Source organism: Gobio gobio (assembly GCF_949357685.1).
Source record: "Gobio gobio genome assembly, chromosome: 3".
NCBI classification, from domain to species: Eukaryota; Metazoa; Chordata; class Actinopteri; order Cypriniformes; family Gobionidae; genus Gobio; species Gobio gobio.
The window spans coordinates 50,868,130-50,887,931 of record NC_137099.1 but is presented as its reverse complement, the minus strand read 5'-3'; the positions used below and the strand labels follow the sequence as shown (position 1 = coordinate 50,887,931).

Below are 19,802 nucleotides of genomic sequence, written 5' to 3'. Positions count from 1 at the left end.
TGTTATTTACTATCGTAAAATGAAATATCTGATATCATATATACCGGCATCGACCATATTTTTTGTAAAAATCCATATCGGTTGAACACTATAGTTATAATGCCTTAGAAAGCACTACTAATAAATGTTTGACCCTCAAAAGTGTTGTGACATGTCCTTGTCATGTAAGCCTAATTAGAAACTCTTTCCGCTATTATCAGAGAGATAATTTTGCCTTTAAGGTTAAAGAAAATGGGTAAAAATGTCATAGAATCCCCTTCGGGATATATTTGACACATCGTCTCCTTTTTCGGTGACAATTACTTTCATTGTAGCCCCAGGTAGAAGCTGCTCTTTTATTCAGATAAAGGTCCATCATTCTCTAGCGCATTTCAACCTTGACCATTAATGTGAAACCGCAAAATTTGCATCAGATCACGTCTAACCTGCTCCAGATCCTCCTCTGTCCGTTTCCTGCCGTCCGATTGGTTCCTAGGAGGAAGCAGGAAGAGTTCCGCAGCAGTCGGAACGCCAGGAAACACGGCCACCAGCAGCTGTTCTTCTGGTATGTCAGCGACCTGGACAAAACGGCACTAATTACATCGGACTCAATGATTTATATGTTACCGTCTCCTGCATTTATGAGGGTTACATTCATTTTAAATGAGGCTGATGGCTTCCAGTAAATCAGATTTGAGGCCTACAGAATGAATCCCGGCCAAGAAATTATTAGACGCGAGCGTGCGAGTGCAAGCGGTTATACCCACATTGAATTCCTAAAAACCTCAATCAATATCTTTGTCAGAGAGCCACTACTAAACTCAAAGGTCTAGACATTATGGGCTGCCGCAAAGCCAATAAAGCCAAGCCCACCATGTATTCTCCTAGAGATCCTCACTAAAGGCCATTTCCCTCATAAAGAGGAAATTATCCGACCTCAGGTAAATAATCTTTGTTTTATCTGCTACCACCACACAGGGCTCAACCGGTTATAAAACAATAGCTCAAGAATAGACGGCCCAAGTATAATTTACAATGAGCAATGTGGCCAGAGCCTCACGAATCAATACTCCGAGTCTAAGTTTGTACTCACCCCTGCAATATTGGAGAGAAGAAAAAAAAAGCCCTGGGGCTCATTGAAGGATTCAGCCTATATGTGCAACTGCTACTGATATTCCTAATGATTAACACACTTCTCCAAGCACACTAGATTCAACACACACTCCTTCTGCCGGCAAATTAAGGCCCAGGAAGGCAATTAGACAGAAAAAGAGAGACGTAACATTGCAGTGCTCTTAATTACACCCTACTAATAGCGTAAGAGTCATTGTTGTAATTAAAGTCGCTTAATGTCAAAACATTCTCTTCCACAGACCGAAGATCTGTGGAATAACATCGAAAGGCACAGATGCAATAATCAATTATAGTAGAGGACAAAGTTGTTATTAAAGAGGTTGTTTAGACATCTGTTGTGTTTTCTGTCATTGTAGTTCATCTTTCCCCATTTAAGTCTTGCTCTATAATATTGACTCTCCACCAGAATGCAGATAAAGCTTTACAGGCACATTTCAACATTTCAACACTTCTGTTTACTTACAACTTGTCCCGATATTTTTCATTCAGATGTGTAGTGCTATTAAAAAAATGCATTACTGTCATCTTTACAACAGAGACCATCTATTGTGCAAATGCTTCCTTGGACGCAAAATCATCAATGTGAAAGTCTTTAAGAGCACAGGACTCGCAGATGAACAATTTACTGAGAATTATCACAATTGGACACATTTGCACAGCACGAGAGCTGGGTTTTTGCTGAAGATTGTGCGAATGTGCGCTCTGGTCATGCCAGGAGTTCGTATTAGGTAAATGTGGTGCAGATGGAAATGCAGGACGACACATTCACCTTTATATATAGGCTGGAGTTTGAAGATGAAAGTGTCTTCCTGTTACTGGGGAAACTACATTTGCACCACATCCAGATATATTTAGCAAATATGACGTACAGTCAAAGCAAATTCAGACACCTTCAACATTTTCTCACATTATCACAGTTTATTCGCTATAGTTTAGAAAATGGTAATGAAATATGACAAGAACTCAGAGTTAAATCATCTTGATAATGTTATGTAATGGATTACAATCAACCAATGTTAAATTTAAGTACACAATTAGATAATACAATTTAGGTCAACCACTGACCAAGCAATGCTTCATTTTGTTCAGTCTGTGGTGTAAAATGTCTGGTCAAAGTGTCTGAATCATTTTACTGGTAGTCCACTGTATGAAGTTTTTTTGGGTGTAATATGTCAATGTTTACTTTATTTTGCTATCCACACTTATATAAATGAACTATAATATTCCTCCATTCAGATCCATTTGAATAAATCTTGCATACATGATACAGGCAAAAATCTTTTTTTCCCAGTAGGTTCTGCAATCTGGTGGAAAGAGCCAAAACAGTCTGCAGGGTGCTAGAGCACACAGGGCCTGAGTTACACACTTTCAAAACCGAATGTATAACCAAAAAATCAAAAGTGTCTCTTTTGTGTGTGTGTGTGTGTGTGTGTGTGTGGGCATGTTTTCGTGAAATATCAGGACACAAATGTGTATAATGACATGGGTATGACATAGGTATTACAAAAAGAGGGTGAAATATGAGGGCGTTCCCCATGTCCTCACTTTTCAAAATGCTTATAAATCACACAGAATGAGTTTTTTTTTCACAGAAAGTGAACTGCACAGTCTCCTGTGAGGGTTAGGTTTAGGGACAGGGGCAGTGTAAGGGGATAGAAAATACGGTTTGTACGGTATAAAAACCATTACGCCTATGGAATGTCCTCACATTTCACAAAAACAAACATGTGTGTGTGTGTGTGTGTGTGTGGGGGGGGGGGGGGGGGGGGGGGGGGGGGTATGGTGTATTACAGCTCGGACAACATATACTTAAATGTTTATCACTTTTGGCAGTGTTCTATGTAACTTCAATGGGTTTCCTACAAAATTACACCAAAATGTTGTATTTTGACCACTGTATGTGAGTATGGGAAGCTTTTCAATGTGGCAAGGCCAAATCTAGACGGAAATGGTCCCAGAGTATTTTAGTGTAAATAAGTTACTTTGTGTAAAACATGTGCCAAAGTGATGCATATCTCCAGAAAGCAGACATTCTATGCATATCTCCAGAAAGCAGACATTCTTTGCTTTTTCTAAGCAAATGGTACCACATATGAGGTCTGAGCTCCTCCACAGACATTTCAAATTTGAAGTATATACTTGATGATGTCATTCCGGACCCTTATCAGGGTCTGAAAAGAGGTTAGAAAGTGTTGGGGTAGACTTTTTAAAATGCTTTTGGAAGTCTCTTATGTTCACCAAGGCTGTATTTATTTGATCCAAAATACAGTAAAACAGTAATATTGTGAAATGTTATTACATTTTAAAGAAACGGTTAGCCATTTGAATATGTATTTTAAAGGTAATTTATTCCTGTGATGTCAAAGCTGAATTTTCAGCATCATTACTCCAGTCTTCAGTGTCACATGATCCTTCAGAAATCACGTTGGGCTGCTTAATATTTTTGTAGAAGCCTTGGTATGTTTTTTTTTTTTTCCAGGAATATTTAATAAATAGAAATTTAGAAAAATCATTGATTTAATTTATTTGAAATATAAACACTTTTGATCAATTTATTGCAGAATAAATGTATACATGTCTTTTAAAAGTTTCCATGTTTTATGGGGACTTAGACATCATGATTTTATATTGTACAAACTATATATTCTACACCGAAAAAAAGTGTGTTGGATTTATATTATTTAATCATGTACACACTGTAAACCCTACCACTAGAGCCAACTCAAATTCAACAAAATAGTTCAATAAAATCAACTTTTATGAGTTTTTCAAACTTTATTTTTTCTTTTAATTTCACAAAACTGACACATTTTAAGTAATTTTAATTGTTTCATTGTTTTGAGCTTTTGCTTTTAATTTAGACTAACTTAAATTTAGCCCAAACTAGGCAGGGATTTCTATTTCCCAGCATGAAACTCAAAAGGGAGAATAAATATCAAATTAAGTGTTATATAATGTTATGGTGCAAGATTAATGTTAAGTGGGAAATTGAATAGTGTTTAATGTTTTGTTATTCTAGTTACAGTTTCTGTTATGTTGATGTTTTTGTAGGGTTACCATCAGGGTGACAAGTGGAGCATGAGCTAAGTTTGAGAACAGATATATGTTAAATGTTCTATATTGCTGAACTCTTTCTGCAAGTGATATGCTATGCTAATGCTATCAAAACATTTTGTTATCAATTAGCAAGGTAGCATAGTCAAGTTTACACTACTAAAAATATTAAAATTGAGATTATAATTTTAAGATAAATGTATGAATTAGCTTACTCAAATATTTCAAGTTAAGAGCAATTCAAATGTATGAGTAAAATGTAACTTTTGTCAAATGTAACTTGCATAACACTAAAATGTCAAATGTAAGTAAAATGTAACCTACATTTTGAGTTTTCCCAACTTATTCGGGTTTACAGTGCATCGGTCCCACATGAATCAATTAAGCTAAACAAATATAGTTTGTTCACATAATTTCAACATCATGGTTTGAAGTAATTTTTTAAGTGACTCATTTAAGTAGGGATTTTATATGGTTCTGTCATAGATATTCAGTTGTTTTTTTATCTTAGTGTCATTTTCATGGACTTCTAGGTTGTTTTTTCAGTCACATGTTCTCTTCTCCTTTGTCTTAGTTTCCCGCCAATCATTAGTTTCTATGGACACTGATCAATCGTCACAGCTGCTTATCATTTAGTTCATTACCTCTGTCTATTTAAGTTCCTCTGTTTGTTTCACTCATTGTCTGGTATTGTTTGTGTTTAGCACACTGTTTCGCATGCCTAGCTGTCTTGGATTTACCAGCCTTTGAGTTGAAATGAAAATGAACTGTCCACAGCCTAAGCAAATGCTCCACTTTTCTCCACAATCGCAACCCAGTGTAATTTAAACAGTTCTAATAATTCCCACATAATTGAACATTAAACACCGTTAAACACCATCCAGTCTCCCCCTTTTCTCATCTGGCTCAAAAACACATAAAATAACACTTAATTTCAACATTTTAACTCTCCTCATTAAGTCCCAATCAAAGCATGCTGGGAACTACAGTTTCAGCAAAAATCCTTTTCGAGTGCTCAATTGGCTCACATTCACCCTAAATAATTTAACCTAGTCGATTGCTCATTTTAGAGAATTACATTAATCGAAAGCAAGAAATCAAGTTTAGAAGAGAAGCACAACTTTGTTGCGTAGATCACAAATAATATGATGGAGTAAATTGGATGGAGTAAATTTCCCATTTTTTCAGTGTATCCTGTTACATTCTGTGGACGTATTTAGAATACATGATTTGGGGAGAGTGATACTACTTATTAGTGTTGTAGTACTCAAGACAAGTCTTAAGACCCATTTTTGAAAGTCTTGGTCTTGTCTCTCCGTCTCAGACTAAAGCCCTATATTCAGACGGGATTAGTTTAACATGGAGAGGTGGGGTAAAGTAATTATAACCAGAGTTTCTCGGTGTTAACTCAGTAATCAATACAGACAATGTCAGTGAAGATTACGGTGACTTTTACCTTCTGTAAAAAGGTCCGGAAAAATCACCTCAGGTAATACTAATCCCATCCGAATATACCCGCTGTAAATATGTACGCAAATATTCCATCATTTGCTGTTTAAAAGTAGTAGGATTTTCAAATATTTGCTTGAAAAAGCATTCAGTTGTGTTGTAGGTGATGGGACAAGTCTGTGGCAAACCTCAAGTGATTTCTGCTTACCATTCAGATAAAAAAAAGGTTGAAAGCACTTGTCAGAGGCACAAATCTTCTTTTAGCTTTAGGTAAGTGCCTATTACCAACAGAATCCAATCAGAATTGAATTAATTGAATTAATAAATCGTTTGCCCGGACCTAACTGTTATACGTATATAGGTTATATATAGATTATATGTGTTTGCACACATGATATCAGGAAGCAACTTAATACGCACATGACGAAAGGGAGGTGACAGCAGTGGGTTAATTGATTTACCCCTACCACTTTAGTTTTACTGCGATTTCTTATCCTGTGCGAATTGGCCATGTAAAACTAATCCCGTCCGAATAGAGGTTAGGAATCTTGATTATATTTCAAGACTGGTCAAGACCACAACAGCAAGCGAGGATATCCGATCAAGTTTTGTCGAAAATTCTGTCAATGGCGGGGAAGCATTTTCTCACAAATTACGGAAATTTCAGTCAATGGCGGGGGAAAAGAGTTAATTTACAATAATTGTTACATCCTGTCCTACTACCCTACACAAACGGGTTTATTACACCCCTAACCCTACACATAAACACTACACAGCCTTCACAGATACCGTTATGGATTAAAAAAAAAAAAAAAACATACAAATATGACGCTGTTTTCCTCATGGGGACCAAAAATGGCCCCACAGGATCAAACATTTCTATTTCTATATAACAAAAGGACTCACTTTTCAATGCAATTGCAATGAATGAGGTCTGAGGCTATACTGCTTTTGTCACATAACTGGATGTAAAATATTGCAAAGTAAAACAGTGTTTTCATGACTGATCATTGATGTCACAAGTTCTCAGGGATACCTAGAGTAATTTGAGTCATCCTTGCATAATTTCCTATTCTCTCTATTATATGCCTATCAATAAATGTGGAGAAAAGCCTAAAATAATAAACACACTTATCATTTGTACTTCTTTCAGTATCAAAGTGTTTGTAATGCAAGTCTTGTGTTGACTCTGAGGCACTGGCTCAGCCTTTAACCCCTGCGACTGAAACCCTCTATTCTCATCTCCTCAGGCTGTTATACTGCTATCGCCTCAATGCACCAGAACAGACAGCCGCCTCCACTCACCTCGCCTGCCCATTGCCTCAAACAGCCATCTTAAATGGACCTTGACTTTGATTATGTCTGAGGCTCGCTCTCCCTCTCTTTTTAATACACTGAGCTGTTTATCAGCGGCAGTATGGATAAAGTGTATCTGCTTCCTCTAGGGCACTACGGGATGTGGTTTATATGCGAGAGGATAAATGAAAGGAACTAGAAAAAGTTGGTCTCTTTACCATGAGAGCTTAATATTAAGCCATTAGGCTTTGAACTTGATGTTGAAACAAAGGAGGAAAAAGTTGGAAGAGGACGATTTTACTTCTGGAGAATTCTGGGTAAAGCCACCTGAGGCCAGGAACCCAGACGGGCAGATAATGAGAGAGAAAGAGCACATGTGGAGGAAGACAGAGGTGCGTGTGCACTTTACAAGCAGTCGTGAGATCAGTAACCTCTTTGTGCTAAGCTGTTCTGACCTTGATCATTGGCAGATTCTAAGGATCTGTTCTGAATGAGGGAGTTAAGATTTAATTGAGATATTTAGGGATTGTTCTTGTGCATGTCTGAAATAGAGAGACAATATGAATGGCTTGATTAGAACAGTTTGTCTAATGAAGCAGGAAGTTGAAAAATTAGCTTAGCTTTCTTGTCTTCCAGTCTGGTCTATTGGCTGGTTTGAGGGGTTTTGGGCATTTTTCAGCTGGTCAAGCTGGGAGATAAGCCACTAGACCAGCTTACTAACAGAAAAACCCTCTTTTGGTGTTAAAAAAACTTCTGTCAGGATTTACTAAAGAAACAGTGAAAAATTAGCGATGAAAAGGCGTGGACAGGGTTATTTTTGCGGCTGACTTTATTGCATATGAATTTGTAGAGTTTCCCTTTCAGACACAAAATGTATGGGAGGATAGTATTACAATGAACCACGCAAGGTGATTTACTAAGGTTTACGCTCGTCAGTTTACTGGTGTTTGCACCATTATGTCCCGCCCAAAAAAGCATGTCTTAAACCAGATGCTAATTTGCGCTGCTCTTGCTATATTGCATTGGTTATTATGCAGATGATCCATCTGTGTCTGAGTTCTTTAATTTGCGTGTCATCGGTAGATCACAGAACTTTCCGCTCCTGTCTGCGCTTTTTTGGAATTGCGCTCACGCTAATTTGCCCTATTTAGTAATATGGCCCTTATTATGTTACAAAAGATTTATATTTCAAATAAATGCTGTTCTTTTGAATTTTGTATTTGTTAAATCCACACAAGCCAAATATTAAGCAGCACAACTGTTTTCAACATTGATTATAATAAGAATTGTTTCTTGAGTACCATAACCAGCATATTAGTAGTAATAGTAGTAGTAGTAGTAGTACCAGCAGCAGTATTACTGGTAGCAATAGCAGTCGCAGCAGCAGCAGCAGCTGTACTAGTAGTAGTCGCAACAGTATAAGGGTGCGGATCCACTTGTCCGTGCGATACTTCTGCCGCGCCGCACTCCACTTTATTCCTATGGGTGGCGTTCCTCAAGTTTACCGCTATGGGCGTACTTTTGAGCCAGTGGGGAATGTTGTGTTTTATATCTGCGAGAGACTTCCCCAGTCTCCATGTGCTCTACTTATATTGGATTGTCGCGTCGTGGTAAACGGATTCATTTGCATAAAGATGAGCATCGGCCAGCTTTTTTGACACGCAGCGCCGCCTTCCCAGGATGCTTTGCCGGTGCGTTAAAGTCGCTTGACGTTACCCATAGGAATAAAGTGGAGTGCGGCGCAATAGAAGTATCGCACGGACAAGTGGATCTGCACCCTTAGTAGCAGCAGCAGCAGTAGTAGCAACAACAACACCAGTATTAGCAGTAGTAGTAGTACCAGCAGCAGTAGCAGTAACAACAACAAAAGTAGTAGCAGTAGTAGTAGCAGGAGCAGCAACAACAACAGTAGTAGCTGTAGTAGTAGCAGTAGTAAGGGTGCGGATCCACTTGTCCGTGCGATACTTCTGTCGCGCCGCACTCCACTTTATTCCTATGGGTGGCGTTCCTCAAGTTTACCGCTATGGGCGTGCTTTTGAGCCAGCGGGGAATGTTGTGTTTTATATTCGCGAGAGACTTCCCCCAGTCTCCATGTGCTCTACTTATATTGGATTGTTGCGTCGTGGTAAACTGATTAATTTGCATAAATATGAGCATCGGCCAGCTTTTTTGACACGCAGCATTTTTTCAAATGCAGCGCATCCTTCCCGGGATGCTTTGCTGGTGCGTTAAAGTCGCTTGACGTTACCCATAGGTATAAAGTGGAGTGCGGCGCAACAGAAGTATCGCATGGACAAGTGGATCGGCACCCTTAGTAGCAGCAGTAGTAGCAGCAACAACAACAAAAGTAGTAGCAGTAGTAGTAGCAGCAGGAGCAGTAGTAGCAGCAACAACAACATTAGTAGCTGTAGTAGTAGCAGCAGCAGCAATGCAGGAGTAGTAAGGGTGCGGATCCACTTGTCCGTGCGATACTTCTGTCGCGCCGTACTTCACTTTATTCCTATGGGTGGCGTTCCTCAAGTTTACCGCTATGGGCGTACTTTTGAGCCTTCCCGGGATGCTTTGCTGTTGCGTTTAAGTCGCTTGACATTACCCATAGGAATAAAGTGGAGTGCGGCGCAACAGAAGTATCCCACGGACAAGTGGATCTGCACCCTTAGTAGGAGCAGCAGCAGTAGTAGCAGCAACAACAACACCAGTAGTAGCAGTAGTGGTAGTAGCAGCAATAGTAGTAGCAGCAACAACAACAGTGGTAGTAGTAGTAGTAGCAGCAGCAGCAGTAACAGCAGTAGTAGCAGCAGCAACAACAACAGTGGTAGTAGTAGTAGTAGCAGCAGCAGCAGTAACAGCAGTAGTAGCAGCAGCAACAACAACAAAAGTAGTAGCAGTAGCAGTAGCAGCAGCAGCAGTAGTAAAGGTGCGGATCCACTTGTCCGTGCAACACTTCTGTCGCACCGCACTACACTTGTCAAGCAACTTTAAAGCACCCGCAAAGCATCCCAGGAAGGCGGCGCAGCATTTGAAGAAATGCCACGCATCAAAAAAGCTGGCCAAAGCCCATCTTTATGCAAATGAATCCATTGAACGCGACGCAACTATCCAATAGAAGTAGAGCACATGGAGACTGGGGGAAGTCTCTCGCTGGTCCTTTGTTTTTCATTCCCCGCTGGCTAAAAAGCACGCCCAAAGCGGTAAACTTGAGGAACGCCTATCAACGTACACATGAGGGGAAGCATCACAACACCACGCTTCAGTCGTGCTGCAAAAGTGGATCTGTACCGTAACAGCAGCAGCAGTAGTAGCAGCAACAACAACAACAACAAAAGTAGTAGCAGTAGTAGTAGCAGCAGCAGCAACAACAACAGTAGTAGTAGTAGTAGCAGCAGCAGCATCAGCAGGAGTAGCAGCAACAACAACAACAGTAGCAGCTGTAGTATTTATTTATTTATTTATAGTAGCATTAGTAACAGCAGCAGCAGTAGTAGCAACAACAACAACAGTAGTAGCAGTAGTAGTAGTAACAGCAGCAATAGCAGTAGTAGCAGCAGCAACAACAACAACAGTAGTATTTGGGAGGTATTCCATAAAGCAGGTTTATTTGACATACAGGGTATGTTTAAGTGTAAGTTTAAGTGTAAGCGGAAAACCTCAACTTTCGGTTCCAGAAACGGAGGTAACTTTCAGGGTATGTACAGTAAGTAGCCATAGCAACTCACTCTCTGAACATAACCTGCTCCAGTGCACCAGCATACCTTGAGTAAGCAAGGTTTGGGTTAATCAACCAAGAGTTCAAGGTATATGTGACAGTAAGTTAACCTTGCTTTCTGGAATACCCCCCAGTCGTAGTAGTAGTAGTAGTTCTCCCAATATTCTCCCCAAAGTTACATTCTAACTATAAATATTTACAAATTAAAATGTACAACTTCAATTAAAGAACAGTTTCATTTTACCACTGAACATTCCAAACTTATCCTTCTCTATCCGCTTGTTAAGTCGGCAGGAACGCTGTTTCTGGGTCCAAGCCTCAACTCGTTTCACTTGAGAATGCCATCGACGGCCGTTTATGAGCGCTATTTATTCATATTAGACATAAAACATTTTAAAAAGTTAAACATTTTAAATCCTTACAGTCTACACAACAGTCTCTGTGCTCACAGCGTCAGACATTAATATTTTAACGATTTATAAAAGATTAATCACTGTCTGGCAATCTGGAATTTTGGTATGGAGATAAAGGTTATGATTATATATTTTTTGTAGTATTACACCACATGTGTGTATATTAGCACCGTTTGTTGTTTTTCTTGTGGTATGAGATGAGCGTTTGAACCCGGAAGCGCTGCCGTGTGACGTCAGACTTAACAACTGAATTATTAATATAGCATATACATATTGAAACAGCTGGGATTTGCTACTTGGAAGGAAACTGATATCGAGCTGAGACGATCCCAGGGTGGGACTGACAGCTCAGGTACATGTGTATGTGCACTGAGACTGTGTAGTGTCAAGGCATCGACCAGCAGTGGGTTCAATCTCTCTGTCAGCACTGAGAGCTCTGTCACAACTAAGAGTCACAAGTGCACAAGTGCTGTTGCCCACACACACACACACACACACACACACACACACACACACACACACACACACACACACACACACACACACACACACACACACACACACACACACACACACACACACACACACACACACACACACACACACACACACCCACACACACCACACCACACCACAGTGGGACTGTCAGAACTACAAGCCTTTACATCATCACCCAAACACCTTCCTAGAAGACAGTGAATTACTCCCGCTGAGTGCAGTTTGCTGGCTAGTTCACAAGAGGATTTATGCAAATCGGTTAACACCGCCTACAAAATTTGTGCTGAACACAATTTGTGTGACCTTGTGGGCCAGTTCTGAGTGCTAGGTGAGTACTAGATATACTTTACCACTGCTTTACTCCACCACTGTGATCTAGACATCTGAATTGGCTCTTCAAAATGTTCTTGTCTACATGTGGCTTTTGGATATATGCCCCATTATAACTGCTGCCATGCTTAGGAATAAAAAAAATGCACACAAACCTCCCCTTAAAATGAAGTTAAATCCACAGCCTGCTTTCTGCGGGCAGTATTATTATGATGTTAATTGCGCTAGGAAAAAAAAATCTATAATAAGCCTAATTTACATATAAAGGACTCGTGTTTGTGCTGAAATGAAAGACAATGGCTTAATTTGAATACAGTGCAGGGCTATTTTAGTGCATTTAGCACCTGGTTGAGTACACTGTGGGTGGTTACCAAATAAGATGCATGATTTTGGGATGAAATACAACTAAAGTGGTGCAACTGTTTAGTCAATTCGCCCCACTGTGTGAGAGTCAGAGAGAGAGATTCATTTCTTGTATTTTATCTAAATATATGCAACCAAAGAGTTTTTCTTGTTTTAAGCATAAATCAAGGACAACATTTGCCAGCGAGGTAAGAAAAATAAATGTAATTTATTATGTAAAGTTTGTCTTGTTGCTATTTGATTGTTTTCTCTTTAATCTAAATAGCATAATAATATAATTATTTTAATAAATTATTATTTCAAATGTGAACAGAGACATTAAAACGTCTCGGTTACGTATGGTAACCCTCGTTCCCTGAAGGAGGGAACGGAGACGTACGTCGATAATGCCGACGAATTGGGATCACTTCAGAGAGCCCCTATCAGCTTCGAGAACTTAAGAACAGGCCAATGAACAATTGGCGTGCGAGATTTGCATCTCGCGCTCCGCCCCGTGCCGCGGGTATAAACAGGAAGCGAGAGCAACGCACTGACGTTTTTCACTGAGGAGCCGAACCAGTGACTCGGCCATGCAGTGATGGAAGGAACTGTGGCGATGGGATGTACGTCTCCGTTCCCTCCTTCAGGGAACGAGGGTTACCATACGTAACCGAGACGTTCCCTTTCAGTCGGTCACTACGACGTACGTCGGTAATACCGACGAATTGGGATCCCTATGGAAAGCGCCACAGTTACTACCACTACCAGCGCCCAGCGAGAGCCCCTCAGACCCGGGCGGGGAGATTCACGCCAGGAGAGTCATACTGCTGTTCCGCAAGACCCATTCAGCAGACTGTATTGGATAACGCTAGGAAAGCGTACCCGAAGGACGCTGCGGGAGCCACATCATACCCAGAGGGAGTTACCATGTGGAAAGAACGTATGGGCTGGCTGTGGGCAGCTCAACATACGAAAGTCCCAGGGGTGGCCCCGGCCTAATGCAGGCGGGGGATGACACCGTACTGAGACGGCAGAGGAACTCTGCCAAGGGAAAGACACGAGCTCGCCGTAGGGAGCTGTACCGTGGAAAATACACGTATGGGACCGCCGTAGGGGTCACGACATACGGAACCCAGCCTGACACAAGTTCCACCAATGCATACGAGTGCCAGACCTGGCGTCGGACGCTCCCCAACATCCGACTGCCGAGGGGTACGGAGGACTCAACAGGGTTCGCCAAACCTGGGTAACTCGACTGTAGAAAATAAGCGCACGTATCCGTTCCAGGGGAAGGGAATGGCGCAGCAAGCCGACACTAGAACGGGTACTTCAGTGAAGCTGACTATGGGAAGCGAGCACACGAGAAGCCACCGGCTCTACACGCAGGCTATAAAACCTAGCGAACGTGTTGGGTGTCGCCCAGCCCGCAGCTCTACAAATGTCTGTCAGCGAGGCGCCACGAGCCAGCGCCCAGGAAGAAGCTACACCCCTGGTGGAGTGAGCTCTAACCCCGAGCGGGCAGGGCACGTCTTGGGATACATACGCCAAGACGATGGCATCCACTATCCAGTGGGCCATCCTCTGCTTGGAGACAGCCTTTCCCTTCTGCTGTCCTCCGTAACAGACGAAGAGCTGCTCTGAGGTCCTAAAGCTTTGCGTTCTGTCAACATAGACGCGCAGAGCGCGAACTGGACAGAGAAAAGCCAGGGCTGGGTCTGCCTCCTCCGAAGGCAGCGCTTGCAGGCTCACCACTTGGTCCCGGAAGGGAGTAGTGGGAACCTTGGGCACGTATCCAGGCCGGGGTCTCAGGGTCACCTGAGAATCACCCGGCCCGAAATCCAGGCACGATTCGTTGACCGAAAATGCCTGCAGGTCCCCTACCCTCTTAACTGAGGCCAATGCAATCAGGAGGATTGTCTTTAGAGACAAGATTTTAAGCTCTACTGACTGTAAAGGCTCGAAGGGCGCCCTCTGCAGTGCGGTCAGCACCAGAGTCAAGTCCCAAGAGGGTATAGAGGAGGGGCGAGGAGGATTTAGTCTCCTCGCTCCCCTCAGGAACCTGACGATCAGATCATGTTTGCCTAAGGACTCACCATTAACGAGGTCATGGCTTGCGGCGATAGCGGCAACATATACCTTGAGGGTGGAGGGAGACAGCCTTCGCTCCAACCCGTCTTGAAGGAAAGATAGCACAGATCCGATCGAACACTTCCGGGGGTCTTCTCGGCGAGAAGAGCACCAGTCAACGAACAGGTTCCACTTCAACGCATATAGCCGTCTCGTAGAGGGGGCTCTGGCGGAAGCGATGGTGTCGACTACCGCTTGCGGTAGGTCACCTAGAACCTCCGCGTCCCATCCAGGGACCAGACATGGAGTTTCCAGAGGTCTGGACGCGGCTACCATAGGGTGCCCCGTCTCTGAGACAGGAGGTCCTGCCTCAGAGGAATGGGCCAAGGAGGTGCTGTCGCGAGGAGCACTAGTTCCGGGAACCACGTCCTGTTGGGCCAGTACGGAGCTACCAAGAGGAGATGCTCCTCGTCCTCCCTGACCTTGCACAGTGTCTGTGCAAGAAGGCTCACTGGGGGAAACGCATATTTGCGCAGAGCCCGGGGCCAGCTGTGTGCCAGTGCATCCGTGCCGAGGGTCCCCTCGGACAGGGAATAGAACAACTGGCAGTGGGTCGTGTCGTGGGCGGCAAACAGATCGATCTGTGCGGCCACAAAGCGACTCCAAATCAGCTGGACCACCTGGGGGTGGAGTCGCCACTCTCCGGGGAGCACTGGCAACCGTGACAGCTCGTCGGCCGCACGATTGAGCAGGCCCGGAATGTGAATAGCACGAAGGGACCTCAGATGCTTCTGACTCCACAGGTGGAGATGGCGGGCGAGTTGGGACAAACGGCGGGAGCGTAGACCACCTTGTTTGTTGATGTACGCAACGGCCGTCGTGCTGTCCGTCCGGACCAGAACGTGCTTGTCTTTGAGCGACCCTTTGAGGCGGCTGAGAGCAAGACGAACTGCCAGCAACTCTAGGCAATTGATATGCCATTGTAGTTGGGGCCCTGTCCACAGACCCGAAACTGCAAGCCCGTTGTACGTGGCACCCCAACCCGTGGGTGAGGCATCCGTGGAGACAACTTGATGCCTGGACACTTGTTCTAGAGGCACTCCTGCCCGTAGAAATGAAGGGTCCGACCACGGAGTGAGGGTTTGGCGGCATCTCGGCGTCACTTGGACACGGAGGGACCCGCTGTGCCACGCCCATCTCGGGACTCGGTCGTGTAGCCAGTGCTGAAGCGGTCTCATAAGGAGCAGCCCTAGCGGCGTTACTGCGGCTGCTGCTGCCATATGCCCCAGGAGCCTCTGAAAATGTTTCAGCTCTGGGTCAGACCTACCCTCGTGCATGTCCATGAGTGCCTGGGCCTGGTGCACCTGGAGCAACGCCATGGCATGCAAGGCAGACGCGGCCTGTCCGCAGGACCTGTAGGCCTTCGCAGTCAGACTGGACGAAAGTCTACAGGCTTTGGACGGGAGACGAGGATCACCACGCCACTCGGAGGCGGTCGCCGGACGCAGCTGCATCGCGACGGCGCGTTCGACTGGCGGGATCCTCTCGTAACCCTTGGCCTGTCCACCGTCAAGGGTAGTGAGGAGGGAGGAGCCTCCAGGTCTGTTTCTGGCACTGAAGGTTGTCGTCCACGACCTGGAAAGCTCCTCATGCACCTCCGGGAAGAATGGCACTGGGGCGGGACGCTGAGAACCAGGGCGACCCCCCCCCAGGAACCAATCATCCAACCTAGAAGGTTCGGGACGTGGTGGAGGGTTCCACACAAGCCCGACCTTTTCGGCGGCCCGGGAAAGCATAGCCGTCAACTCGGGGTCTGACTCAACCGTTGCCACTCTCCCAGAGGGAGGCAGTACAGCTGAGTCATCATCCTCCGAGGACTGGAACTCCCCCTCCGATGCTGCGATCGACATCTGCTCATCCGCGGGCGCTCCGAAAGAGATGACTGGGCGCACGTGGGCGGGACCAGCGATCTCTTCCGGTGGCGCCACCGGCAGCGGTGCTTGTGAGGGTTCAGGGACCTGCGTAGGGACACTAGGCGGGTTTGTCCTGAACGTTATCCTCAGATCACCCCGGTCATCCGTCGAAGTAGGTCTATCCTGGTTAGGGATAGCTCTAGATCGAGGTATGGGGAGGGGGACTCCGCCTTCCCGGAGGTAGGTGAGTCTAGATCTAAGCACCGCAATAGTCATGTTCCCGCAGTGAGAACACGAGCTATTCACAAACGCTGCCTCAGCGTGCTGTAAGCCCAGTCACGTGATGCAGTGAGTGTGGCCGTCAGCGGGCGAGAGGGAACGACCGCATCCAGAAACGCACGGGTGGAATGACATCTTGAAAAAGACGCAGTGTCACACCCGTGTTGCTCTCTTTGTGAGGAAACGCTCTTTTAAGAGAGTGCTGAAGCACCCAGGGAGACCGCGGCAACACACAGGGAATAGTGCAGCCTGTGTTTGCACTCAAAATTGGAACGCCCACCGAAACCAACAGCCTTGTTGCTGTGATAACAGCAGTTGTTTTTAAAGTGCAGCTTGAGTTCGCGGTCCCGCTGGAGAAAGCCGTCACACCAGCACAACGTTCCTCTTCTTTCCTCTTCTTTTAGTAGCTCTGAAATCGCTGATGAAATCAGGAAGCAGTCTGAACTTCAAACGCCGTTCGGCTCCGAAGTGAATGACGTCAGTGCGTTGCTCTCGCTTCCTGTTTATACCCGCGGCGCGGGCCGGAGCGCGAGATGCAAATCTCGCACGTCAATTGTTCATTGGCCTGTTCTTAAGTTCTCGAAGCTGATAGGGGCTCTCTGAAGTGATCCCAATTCGTCGGTATTACCGACGTACGTCGTAGTGACCGACTGAAAGGGAACACTGCAGTCTTGTTTTCCAGTGAAAATATCAAAATTTATGACACCAATAGTTATTTTATTTTTCTTGTTTTAAGCATAAAATCATAGATAATATGACCAAAACAAATTTGCCAATGAGGTAAGAAAAATACATTGAATTAAATTTCGTCTTTTTGCTAAGCTGATTGCGGTCTCTGATTGAATGTTAAATCTAAAAATAAAATAAAAAACATAATAAAATAATACATTGAATAAATAGTGGTTTAAAATGTAAATAGAAAGACACTGAAACATTGCAAAATGTAATTTTCTTAATTAGTTCTTTTCTTGTTTTCCAGATAAAATAATCAACCAAAAAGTTGTTTAAAGCATAAAACAGCACAAATATGGACACAAATCAGTTTATCGATGGGGTAAGAAAATACAAATTAATTAGTTTGTCTTATTGCTATGCTGATTGATTTCTCTGTAATGGATGCAACTGAGGCTTTAATCTCAATAATATACAGTATATACAACGCTCAGGCATAACATTATAATATTGTGTTGGTCCCCCTTTTGCTGCCAAAACAGCCCTGACCCACCGATGCATGGACTACATTAGACCCCAGAAGGTGTGCTGTGGTATCTGGCACCAAGAGAGCAGATCCTTTAAGTCCTGCAAGTTTCGAGGTGGGGCCTCCATGGATCGGACTTGTTTGTTCAGAACATCCCATAGATGTTCGATTGGGTTGAGATCTGGGGAATTTGGAGGCCAAGTCAATACCTCAAACTCGTTGTGCTCATCAAACCATAGTACATCCTGGTGCTATGTGTTCCCCAGGTAAGTGACGTACAAGCACCCGGCCATCCACGTGATGTAAAAGAAAACGTAATTCATCAGACCAGGCCACCTTCTTTCATTGCTCTGTGGTCCAGCTCTGATGCTCACGTGCCCACTGTTTCAGCGGTGGACAAGGGTCATCATGGGCACCCTGACTGGTCAGTGGCTATAACCCCATACGCAACAAACTGTGATGCACTGTGTATTCTGACACCTTTCTATCAGAACCAGCATTAACTTCTTGAACAATTTGAGCTACAGTAGCTTGTCTGTTTGATCGGACCACACAGGCCAGCCTTCACTCCCCACGTGCATTAATGAGCCTTGGCCACCCATGACCCTGTCGCCAGTTCACCACTGTTACTTCCTTGGAGCACTTTTAATAGATACTGACCACTGCAGACCGGGAACACCCCACAAGAGCTGCAGTTTTGGAGATGCTCTGACCCGGATGCTTCTAACACATCAAGTTGGAGGACAAAATGTTAACTTTCTGCCTAAAATATCCCACCCACTAACAGGTGCCGTGGTGAAGAGATAATCGCACGAAAACGCTGGCAGTGTGAATGCACAACAGGCGCGCGCTGCTCCTGCTCTCCATACGCACAGCTTCTGCGCTGCTCAGCACTACTTGTGTGTGCGGTGTGAAACCAATCGGCTAAACTTCTCTGCTGTCAAATCAGCATGGTCAAAACTTCCGCAATCTTATTTTTCCTTCAAAAAACAAGTCAAGAGAGCGAACAACGCACATCAAGAAATTAATTTTATTTCACTATTTAAGATAGCCTGTCGGGTTCATTTTGGAGGCGATACATTATGGTAGCTCGACTGGAAAACACATTAGCCCCGGGACGTCGGGCGAGCGATTTTGCGAGCCCTGTACATATACACCTTACACTTCTCTTCTATGTTCTTTCACTAAAAAACAAATACATCTGTATTTTTGGGCGCAATAAGTGAAAGGATAATGCAAAGTCACACATACACACACATATATACACTCACCTAAAGGATTATTAGGAACACCATACAAATACTGTGTTTGACCCCCTTTCACCTACAGAACTGCCTTAATTCTACGTGGCATTATTTCAACAAGGTTATTTAAACGATGCCCAATTGGCACTAAGGGGCCTAAAGTGTGCCAAGAAAACATCCCCCACACCATTACACCACCACCAGCAGCCTGCACAGTGGTAACAAGGCATGATGGATCCATGTTCTCATTCTGTTTACGCCAAATTCTGACTCTACCATCTGAATGTCTCAACAGAAATCGAGACTCATCAGACCAGGCAACATTTTTCCAGTCTTCAACTGTTCAATTTTGGTGAGCTCGTGCAAATTGTAGCCTCTTTTTCCTATTTGTAGTGGAGATGAGTGGTACCCGGTGGGGTCTTCTGCTGTTGTAGCCCATCCGCCTCAAGGTTGTGCGTGTTGTGGCTTCACAAATTCTTTGCTGCATACCTCGGTTGTAACGAGTGGTTATTTCAGTCAAAGTTGCTCTTCTATCAGCTTGAATCAGTCGGCCCATTCTCCTCTGACCTCTAGCATCAACAAGGCATTTTCGCCCACAGGACTGCCGCATACTGGATGTTTTTCCCTTTTCACACCATTCTTTGTAAACCCTAGAAATGGTAGTGCGTGAAAATCCCAGTAACTGAGCAGATTGTGAAATACTCAGACCGGCCCGTCTGGCACCAACAACCATGCCACGCTCAAAATTGCTTAAATCAAGTTCAGGAGATTGTCTTGACCAGGACCATACCCCTAAATGCATTGAAGCAACTGCCATGTGATTGGTTGATTAGATAATTGCATTAATGACAAATTGAACAGGTGTTCCTAATAATCCTTTAGGTGAGTGTATATATGACT

General features: G+C 44.0%; 1 protein-coding gene across 1 annotated transcript in view; it reads right to left on the bottom strand.

Annotated features, from left to right (window-relative positions):
• Nucleotides 1-19,802, bottom strand: part of sorcs3a (sortilin related VPS10 domain containing receptor 3a) — a gene marked incomplete at both ends in the record, with an annotated part of 376,847 nt that overhangs the window by 17,988 nt on the left and 339,057 nt on the right. The window contains one exon of the mRNA XM_079813000.1: nt 426-557. Within this exon, the coding sequence (XP_079669126.1) occupies nt 426-557 (132 nt within the window). The remainder of the gene's footprint in view (nt 1-425; nt 558-19,802) is intronic.